The following is a 10015-nucleotide window of genomic DNA, read 5'->3' as shown; positions in this document are numbered from 1 at the left end:
CATCTTTATTATTCATAATGCAGTCACTGATTTCTTTTTTAATATCTTCCACCACCGTATCATTATCAAAAATGCCAATATTTAGTCTCCACAATGTATTCCTTAGTCTGATATTTAGTGTTTAATATGTTTGATTAACTTTTGGACAGAAATATAGAAACAACAATTACAATTTTTCAGAGTTATATATGAAAAGACAGACAAAAAGCTCCAACCCACACAAACAACAAACTCCTTGCCCCTACTGTCACTTATACCAAAAAAACCCCACCAACATTCCCGTAAAACACAATTATTATAGACGTTCAGTGAGTCATACAGCCAGAATACTGAGTAAAGAATCACTCCTGCACCTTTGTCGATGGATTGTTAAAAAAAAGTCAGAAAAAGCCCCCACACCTGATAGAACTTCTTTTCAGAACCCCTCAACACAAATCTAATTTCCTCCAGTTTTAAATGATGCAATACGTCTCTCACCCATGCGGGGCAGCATCTTTCCACTTCAGGAGGATCAAGCGGCGTGCCAACAGAGTGGCATCTAGCATTGAAGGTGGGAAAATATGTTTGATGCTATTGGGCTGGAGAGACTGAGATTAATATGTTTTCTAAATTGTAAATAGATTTTAACAGAATTATGAACCACAGGATTATTAAATGTTATGTTTGCAGGTAATGGGATTGATGCACCAATTACAGCTGGTAAGGACAGGGAGCTACAGGAGAGCTTGTCCATCTGCACCCACTTTGGCTCATTATTACCAGAACAAGAGTGTGTCCAAAAGGACAAACCACAAAGATTAGCAGCCCAGTAGTAATGTCGAAAATTTGGAAGCGCTAGGCCGCCATCCTGCTTTGACTTCTGCAGGTGTTCTTTACGCAGACGGGGTTTCTTAGTCTGATATTTAGATGTATTTATAAGTAAACCATGCTGTGGTTGGAATCATCTGATGTTCCCATTGAACATTCCTTCACTCTGTGTATCTGTGATGCTCAACAGGAAGTAATCTGATCTGGAATTCACCTGGTTAGTAGTTGAGTAGTGGGTGAAGTCTTCTTCTGGTGTGTGTAATTCCCTCCAAACGTCAAACAACCCCACCTCTTTAATGAGTATGTGGAGGTTGTATAAGTATATAGGTCTATATTAGCAAATGTGATCATTACATTATCAATCCTTCCTTTAACTATTACAACTCTGCCTTCTTTGTCCCCAATGCCTAGATCAATTAAACATTTAGAGTGTTTTAAATGAAGGTGGCCACCCCTCTTTTTCTACTATTTTTACAGGAGCTGAAAAATGAATTTGCATAACCAAACCTTTTTAACTTGTCATGTTCTTCTCTTGACGTGTGTCTCCTGCAGGAAGACAACCTGTTTTATCTTTTTTTAACTTTTTGCCAGAACTCTACTCCTTTTGGTTGGGCTACTCAGGCCATTCACACTTAATGAAGCAAGTTTCAACACATGAGATCCTCCCAGACAGACGTTGGAAAGCAAAAAAGGTCAAAACCCCCGATAAACAGTCTGATAACCAGATGTTCTGTAGAAAACCTAGGAGCCTCCAGGGGGCAGCACTGAGGTCTTCTGTTTGAACACAGATAGATCAGAAGAGAGCTGAGAGGTTCAACCAGAGGTGGACGAATACTCTGGGTCTGGGTTTTTTATGTTCCTCTCAGTTACTGGCTTTGTTTGTTGTTTGTGTACCTTTTTTGGACTACAGTTACATTTCGAATTGTCAGTGGTACACTTGCATGCGTCATGAAGTCATTTCATTAACGCTGATAGTTACTGAGCTGACCCTGAATGCATCATGAAGTCATTTTATTTCATGTTTGATTTCAATAATTCAAAACAATTAATAAACGTTACCTCGGACCCTCTGTCACGCTGACAAGATCTCAAAGATCTGTCTGCTCTCTCGTCCTCACCTGGAGTTTATCTCCTCATTACACTGACCCCAGCTTCATCGAGTGCCTGAACATAAGAACTACACACATGGCCAGTGAAAAGGTAAACAAAGAAAACATAGATAAACCAACAAGCCCTACAACTCAAAACCCTGTTAGTCGATTGTTTTTTCTTCGAATTCTGCTCCCCCTCATCCCACTTCTTTACATAAAGCCATGCACAGCAGCTGGGAGGAGCTCAGTAGAACTCCAGCCTCACACTGCAGCAGCATGTTGTGTCTCCACTCTGGAGAATCTGTGTTGCTCAGACCTGTGGCCCACCCAAGGGCCAATCCACACTTTCCTCAGTGCTAAAATACGAAGATGACTATTTTTTAATAGTAGTAACTATCTGGATTATTCACTGGGTATCAGACTGATGTGGTTTCTTTTTTCTTCTTTGAGGAATAAGCTCTGGGGAATCTTCACATTAAATGTAAATGTTCCTCAAATGTTTGGCATAAATTACAAAACCTATATTTAGTGCAGAGGACCTCATGTGAAGGCGATAACCTTTAAAAACATGCAAATAAAATATTTCATTTTACAATGTTTGACGTTTGAAGGACTACGATTCAAACTGCCTCTATGAGGACAGCAGAGCTGTGTGGAAACAATCAGAACAGAACAAGTCCTGTGTCCCAGTCCAACCGCCGGCGTTGATCTCCTCCGTCTGGATGTTATACATGAGCTGTTGTCTTTTCATCGTGTGCTCTCTCTTTCCGTCCACCCAATACTACAATAGTAAAGAAAAGGTGTCACACTCATATTTCCCTGGGCAAATGTGTTTTAAACCAGAAAAAATAATAAATACTCTGTGGAATCACGTCTGAGTGATACTTCATCTGTTTCAGTTTAGTATCCGAGGTGTAAGAAATGTTTGATAGTCACCTGCAACATCACCTGTTAGAAATCTTAGATTTATTCTACAATAACTGGTTACTTACATTTCTGTCTGCCTCAAAATCATCATTCACTCACAATGCCACATGGAAGCTGCCTTTAGAAATCCTGAGAGCTGATATCAGATCCAAGAATATACTTGATCATTTATATTTAAATCTTAGACCATATTCCCTATACTTCAGTGGTATTACCACTCAGTGATGTCGTTTTAGCCCCGCCCCTCAGTGACGTGTCAACTCCGCGACGTACCGTCAGTGTGAGAACGCGAGCAGCTGCAGCTATGGGTCACGGTTTGACACATGTTCGTTAAACAAGGATACACGCTCATAAAAAGGTAAAACACTGTAAACTTCGTTGTGAATGAAGATTAGCCATGCGGTTCTATCGGATTGTTGACATCTGCTGTTGCTGGCAGTAGCAACGGACGATACAGGAAGTCGGTTACCAGTTAACACGGTCACCACTTCATCTGGAACACCGGTGAATCCGTTCCGACCGTAAACTGACTTTGGCAGCTTGCAGCAGGTTCCAGTGGGACCCGAGGAACCCGCTGCAGGACGCCAACTCGGGTCCGGGTTTGTCGGTTGAAGGCTAACAACTCAGTCCAAATGATCGCGAATTACTTTCGTACTGTGGCTCTACTTTGTGTTTGCTCGCAGCCGATTCTTTATTAAACACCACAGGACTCCACGCAGTAAGTGTGTATCTCCATAGTCTCAGCTTTATCCCAACATGAGCAGAACTCCTTAAAACGGCGGAGTTGTGAATGTAATGTGGCCTGCTGACGCGTCCGCTCTCTTTCATCCAGCACGGGGGGGCGCGGGTTCGAGTTCAGCTTGGACCTTGGTTTAAAAAAAATTAATCATTATATATTTTAATTTCACATTGTATCCGCTGGTATCTTATGGAATACACAAATACTCATCAGTATTAATTAAGGTTATGCAAATATTTCCATTTGACCATTTTCAAATTCTCTCCAGCACACCTTTTTAATTTGTATGTTCATTTCAGTCAGATTGGTACATTACGTGGTCATATAACCACATCACAACACTCCTTTACTTTTTTCAGCCCTTTACAGTTTGAAATAAAAAAGTGATGTTATGCAGTTTTAAATGAGGTATGAGAGTAGGGAAGTTGTGGTTTGAGGCTTGATGATGATCTCTGCTGTTTTCAGACACCATGAGGTCGAGCTTCACACTGTTCACCCTCCTGCTGCTGCATTGCTGGCACATAGACCGCATCCATGGCCAAAAGGTGAGCTGCACATTTATTTATTTGTATTTTAAAAATCTGTTGCCATCTCAAGTGTGAGAATAAGAGGTGAGGAGTTTTTCTGAGCTGGTTGTTTATCAGCAGGTCCCACAATTAAACAGCTGGAGAGTTTCTCTTTGGACTGCAGCCCAGTTGTGAAGCAGTAAAGCGTGTGTAAAGGCCTCGTTTACACGGCAACGAATACAACGTTCTTCTAAAACGTTCTTCACGTTTGGGGGGTCTGTTTACACAACACCGATGTGCAGATCCACTGTATCTATAAAGTTTTTATGCCGGCTCCCAAGGTGGAAAGTTTCTTTCACAGTTCCCTCCTGCAGAGACTGCCGGAAGCTATGGAGCATCTCTTCAAAATAGTTCCTTCTGCTCATCCACTTGTAAAAAAACATGGCGGACCCGTAGTGGTATTGCTCGCGGGCAATATTCTAGTTTCTCTCCTCTGATAGCATCTGATTCATCATCAGTCCATATGGATATCGGGTACTCTCCATTTTGTTCTCCACACAAAAGCCAGTGTGGTTTCATTGCATAAACAAGCAACAGCCCCCCCCCCCCCCCCCCCCCGTGGCCTGGCATACTAACTAAATCGTTGTTGGTGTGTCCGGTCCTGCAGTGAAACCCCCCCCCCCCTTTTTTTTTTTTTACAGATTCAGTGTTGTCACGTGAAACGTCGTGTATTAAATTACATTTAACTGTTTCTGCTCTCTGTCAAAGACTGAAATATAAAGAGTACCAGCGCTGCACAAACAATCCTCAGCTTCTCGTAGTGAAACAGTCTCAACTTGCAATCCAAGGAAAAATATTAAACACATGGTGAGAATAAGAGAGAAAAAATGTGTTCTTGGAGGAACTGATCTCATCTTATGTCCAGTCTGAAGGTGCCTTGACAGTGGTGGAGAAGTCAAAAGGAGAAGGAGCGGATGAGGAGGAGGAGGCCACTGTCGGTGATGAAGATGAAGGAGACTTGGAGGTGGTGCAGCCCACTGAGCTGTGGCAGACCCTCAAACCAGGTAGCACACCCCCTCCTGGTTTACTGACTGACAGTATAGACAGGCACAAAACGCTCTGCACTCTGCGCACACACACACACACACACACACACACACACACACACACACACATAAATTCACCTGGGGGGTGTGTTCTGTGTGTGCAGGCCAGGCGGTGCCTGCAGGCTCTCACGTGAGGCTGAACCTGCAGACAGGTGAGAGGGAGGTCAGACTGGGAGAGGAGCAGCTCAAGTACTGGAGACAGGAGCATAGGTACGAGTCCTCCACCCTCACACTGCACCGCCTGTTACTGAGCAGGTGGAGGAGGGAGCAGCTCTGACAGTGTGTGTGTGTGTGTGTGCAGGGAGGAGGAGGGGGAGACGCTGTCCTCCTTCAGTCCAGAGGAGCTGAAACGAGCCATGAAGAAGATAAAGGAGGACTCCAACACTGCACACTATCAGGTAGCAGAATGTTGGAGGAGCCTCCTTTCTTCAGGGTTGCCAGATCTGACTGACAGTTTCCAGCTCAGATAGGAGAGGAAACAACCTGTCTCAATGGAAGCCAGCTCAAATGATTCTTTCGTAATGATTCTTCTGACAGTTGATGACCTGAGTGAAAGCTCACCACAGTCTATTGAAGCAGCCCCCCTGCTGTGTCTGCAGGCCTCTGTGGAGTCCAGGTTTCGCCCCCTGGAGGAGCTGAAGGAGGACATGGCTCAGCTGGACCTGCTGGTGGAGACGGATGTCCAGGTATGCCAACTTCCTGTCCTGGTCCAGTCCTGACGGAGAGATGAAGGTCAGCATGAGGTTCTCTGTGTGCACAGATCATGAAGCGCCTGCTGGAGCAGCTCAACAAGAACAACACCAGCACAGAGCAGAGGGTCAGCGTCCTGCAGGAGCTGGAGTACCTGGTTCACCAGGTACACACACACACACACACACACACACACACACACACACACACACACACACACACACACACACACACACACACACACACACACACACACACACACACACACACACACACACACACACACACACACACACACACACACACACACACACACACACACACACACACACACACAGTGTGCAGTACCTACTTCACCAGTTTCTGACACAGTTTTGTGTGGCAGGTGGATAATGCTCAGACGCTGTGCTCCATGGGGGGTCTGCAGCTCATCCTGGGGGGTCTGAACAGCTCCGACTTCAGGGTGCAGGAGAGCTCGGCCTTCGTGTTAGGATCAGCTCTGTCCAGGTGAGAAGATCTTCCAAACCAGGCCTGCAGGATGTCAGATCAACATATAAGCTGTCTGTCTGTCTGTCTGTCTGTCTGTCTGTCTGTCTGTCTGTCTGTCTGTCTGTCTGTCTGTCTGTCTGTCTGTCTGTCTGTCTGTCTGTCTGTCTGTCTGTCTGTCTGTCTGTCTGTCTGTCTGTCTGTCTGTCTGTCTGTCCGTCCACACAGTAACCCGGTGGTTCAGGTGAAAGCTGTGGAGCACGGTGCTCTGCAGACTCTGCTCACTGCTCTGGCCACGGCTCAGCCACTTCACGTGAGGAAGAAGGTACACACACACACACACACACACACACACACACACACACACACACACACACACTCACTCTCACTCTCACTCTCACTCTCACTCTCACTCTCACTCTCACTCTCACTCTCACTCTCACTCTCACTCTCACTCTCACTCTCACTCTCACTCTCACACTCACACTCACACTCACACTCACACTCACACTCACACTCACACTCACACTCACACTCACACTCACACTCACACTCACACTCACACTCACACTCACACTCACACTCACACTCACACTCACACTCACACTCACACTCACACTCACACTCACACTCACACTCACACTCACACACACACACACACACACACACACACACACACACACACACTCACTCTCCAGAGTCCTGTACCACAATGCTGGATTTTCTCATCAAGATAACTTCCGAGAAACATCACTCTGACAACTGACGGTGAATGTCTAACCTGCTCCCGAGAAGGTTACGTTCTCGATAAGGCTCCACCTCCTGACCAATCAGATCTCTTGGAAAACAACCTGCTTAATCTTATATGATGGTGATTGGTGCACGGGTTCAGTGTTGAGCTGCAAAGTGTTTTGAGTGATATTTTATAGCCTTTATTTAACCAGGGAAGTAAAAAACCCATTGAGATCAAGATCTCGTGTACGAGGCTGACCTGGCCAAGAGGACGGCAGCACACATCACATCATTAGATTTAAAAAATGTAAAACTGATCTGGCAGAATAAAATAGTTAAAGTGAGAGTGCAGGTTTCCGAAGACAAAATTTCAAAGATAAAATGCAGATTTTAAGCAAATTACAATAAAGTGCAATAAAAAATGTACAACGTACTCATTAACAGTAAAAACTTTAAAAACACAAACACTGGTTTATCGACACTCGCTCTTTGAAAATTAATAAAGAGCTGTGTGTGTGTGTGTGTGTGTGTGTGTGTGTGTGTGTGTGTGTGTGTGTGTGTGTGTGTGTGTGTGTGTGTGTGTGTGTGTGTTAGGTGCTGTTTGCCATGGCCTCTCTGCTGCGTCACTTCCCCTTTGCGCAGCATCACTTCCTGTCGCGTGGCGGGCTGCAGGTGTTGTCGGCGCTGTTCCGGGAGGACGGAGGGGGAATTGTGCGCACGCGGATCGTCACCATGTTGTACGACATGATCAGTGAGAAGGTGAAACCCGCAGAGTGTCTCCTGAAGTGGGTTTGAAGGCCTCAGTTAACCCGACCCCTCCCCTCCAGGAGCTGATCGCCCAGAAAGGCCTGGAAGCCTTCCTGGACTCCGCCCACGAGGAGCGTGTGCGTCAGTACTCCAGAGTGTCCCTGCAGGGGGCGCTGCTGGAGGAGGGCTGGTGTGTGCTGGTCCCTCAGCTGCTGGACTCCACCGAGCACGACTTCAGAGAGAAGGTGAGCCGGCCTCCAGCCACACGGTGACGGCGTGTGGAGCAGCGAAGTGACGCTTCCTCCTGTGGTTGGCTTCAGGCTCTGCGGGCGCTGCTGGCCATGGCGCCGGCCTGTCTGCAGGAGTACCGCTCTCACAGCTCCCTGCTGGGCTCGCTGCGCTCCCTCCAGGACCAGTACCAGGACCTCATCCAGTCCGAGATGATCCTCGGGGAGGAGAACAGCTACTTCCGGGAGATCGTGGAGCTCATCGACGCTCTGCATGTCAAAATGAAATGACCAGAGTTCCTCCACTCTGCTGCTTCAGAACCAGAGAAGTTCAAGTTTACATGAAGGAGCAGCTTGGAGGAGACGAGCACATGAACTCATGATGGAGCCTTAAAACATCGACGACACTCGGAGAGATTCAGCTCTGTGTGGATAAAGTCAGTTATTTAACAAGGATTACGTTCTGTTGGTTGAATCTGATTTGATTTACTCATCTGTGTTACAATCAATTACATTTTATTGATACAGCATCAAATATAACATTTGATATCATTTCATGACACCTACAGAGAGAAAAAAAATATGAATTCCACATGAGCAATAGAGGAGAATGTGAAAAGGGAAGAACTCTCTTTTAACAGGAAGAACCTGCAGAACTGGACTGAGGAGGGGAGACTTCCTGCAGAACCAGACCCAGAGGAAGACACATGGCAGATATTTGTTGGTGATATTTTTGTTATTGTTGAAGTGTGTATCGATGCTTTCCTTGTGAAAAGAGGTGCAGCAGTAGTAAATGTCTTCAGTCACCCAATAACCCTACACTCATTATTATAAGGACTTTATAAGAGTCACTTCTACAAAGTCATAAGTTGCAGAGAAAAGCCGGTATTCTGTGAAAAATTATATTCAGCTTTTAATCCGGTTGAAAATGAAGGCTCATGCTGTAATTGTTTAGGAGATCACAGTGTAGCTATGTAATAAATGTCTGTTATACAGATGCTCTAAAGACCGTGAGAACAGAGGGAACACAGTACAGTCAGTGACAAGCGACAGAGCGATGGAGCAGAGAACATGCACACAAGAAAAGCAAGTCCAATTGCAAGTGACATCCACAACAGAGCAAAGCATGTGTTCTCATAAATGTGAAGTGGATGATGGTACCTTGATAGTGAAAAAAGAGAACTTTGTTGTTTCTCATCTATCATGCCATAAATGAAGCAGCAAGCATGAAGAGGAAAAGTGATAGAATTAAGTTACATTTCTGGACGTGAAAGAAATTAAAGCAGATCAGATCACATTGGTGACGGTAGCAGAAGCAGCAGAAAACATAAATGAAGTGTCTTGATGCATTAATCATGGTTATACACATACTTCAGTGGCTAATGGACAAGAGCTTAAAAGATATATATATATATATGTAAATAATCCATGCTGGACCTTATCCTGTGACACATTTAAACAAATAGCAGTGCTGTACATGGAAGAGAAATTTGGTGTTGGGATTTCAATGTCCATAATGGCTTGTAGGGCAGTCTACATACAGACAGTAAAGGGAATATAGTTGAGGAACTGGTGGATGGGTGATATCTGGTGTGCATGACTGATGGTAAAGCACCCAGGTTAAATGTGAACAGAGATACAGTGTTGAGAATAGACCTTACACTGGTGTCACAACAAATGGTCAACAGCTGAAAATGGTGTGTTAAGGATGAGGCAATGCTAGGAAGTGATCATTTGCATAATAAATGATAATGTGTATAAGCAGGAAGGATATGCAGTCATAAGATGATGCTTTAGTAAAGCTAACTGCGATCAGATGGGAGGGGAGTGTGAGGAGACGGCTCACATGGTAATGCTTGATGGAAACAGGAATGTGCTGGACAAGCTACTGAACAGATTTTAAATGCAGCAAATAATGGTACCCCCAACCCCCCCAAAAACAAACAACTAAGGGAGA

The 10015-nt window shown here is 45.0% G+C and overlaps 1 protein-coding gene across 4 annotated transcripts; it reads left to right on the top strand.

Annotated features, from left to right (window-relative positions):
• The first annotated feature begins 3095 nt into the window (after positions 1-3095).
• sil1 (SIL1 nucleotide exchange factor) lies at positions 3096-8858 on the top strand. 4 transcript variants are annotated; one of them, XM_080502631.1, is made up of 12 exons: positions 3096-3183; positions 4030-4109; positions 4996-5134; positions 5281-5386; positions 5478-5574; positions 5776-5862; positions 5937-6032; positions 6252-6373; positions 6581-6677; positions 7679-7843; positions 7912-8076; positions 8152-8858. In XM_080502631.1, the coding sequence occupies exons 2-12, from the start codon at positions 4035-4037 to the stop codon at positions 8347-8349; spliced, it is 1347 nt and encodes a 448-aa protein (XP_080358757.1). In that variant the 5' UTR covers positions 3096-3183; positions 4030-4034; the 3' UTR covers positions 8350-8858. The 4 variants fall into 4 exon arrangements, with proteins under 4 accessions (XP_080358757.1, XP_080358758.1, XP_080358759.1 ...); XM_080502632.1 differs by lacking the exon at positions 3096-3183 and adding an exon at positions 3233-3329; XM_080502633.1 differs by lacking the exon at positions 3096-3183 and adding an exon at positions 3239-3543 and having other exon boundaries at positions 7927-8076.
• The last annotated feature ends 1157 nt before the right edge of the window (positions 8859-10015 follow it).

The sequence above is a fragment of the Blennius ocellaris genome, assembly GCF_963422515.1.
Source record: "Blennius ocellaris genome assembly, chromosome: 9".
Classification (NCBI taxonomy): Eukaryota; Metazoa; Chordata; class Actinopteri; order Blenniiformes; family Blenniidae; genus Blennius; species Blennius ocellaris.
This window is presented reverse-complemented; position numbering and strand designations above follow the sequence as displayed.

Bases quoted from the DNA above. Each gene is read 5' to 3' on its own strand.
- sil1 (XM_080502631.1), top strand. From the start codon at position 4,035: ATGAGGTCGAGCTTCACACTGTTCACCCTCCTGCTGCTGCATTGCTGG. The intron at 5,863-5,936 runs GTATGCCAACTT...CTGTGTGCACAG, and splicing joins TGGTGGAGACGGATGTCCAG to ATCATGAAGCGCCTGCTGGA. The intron at 7,844-7,911 runs GTGAAACCCGCA...CCTCCCCTCCAG, and splicing joins ACGACATGATCAGTGAGAAG to GAGCTGATCGCCCAGAAAGG.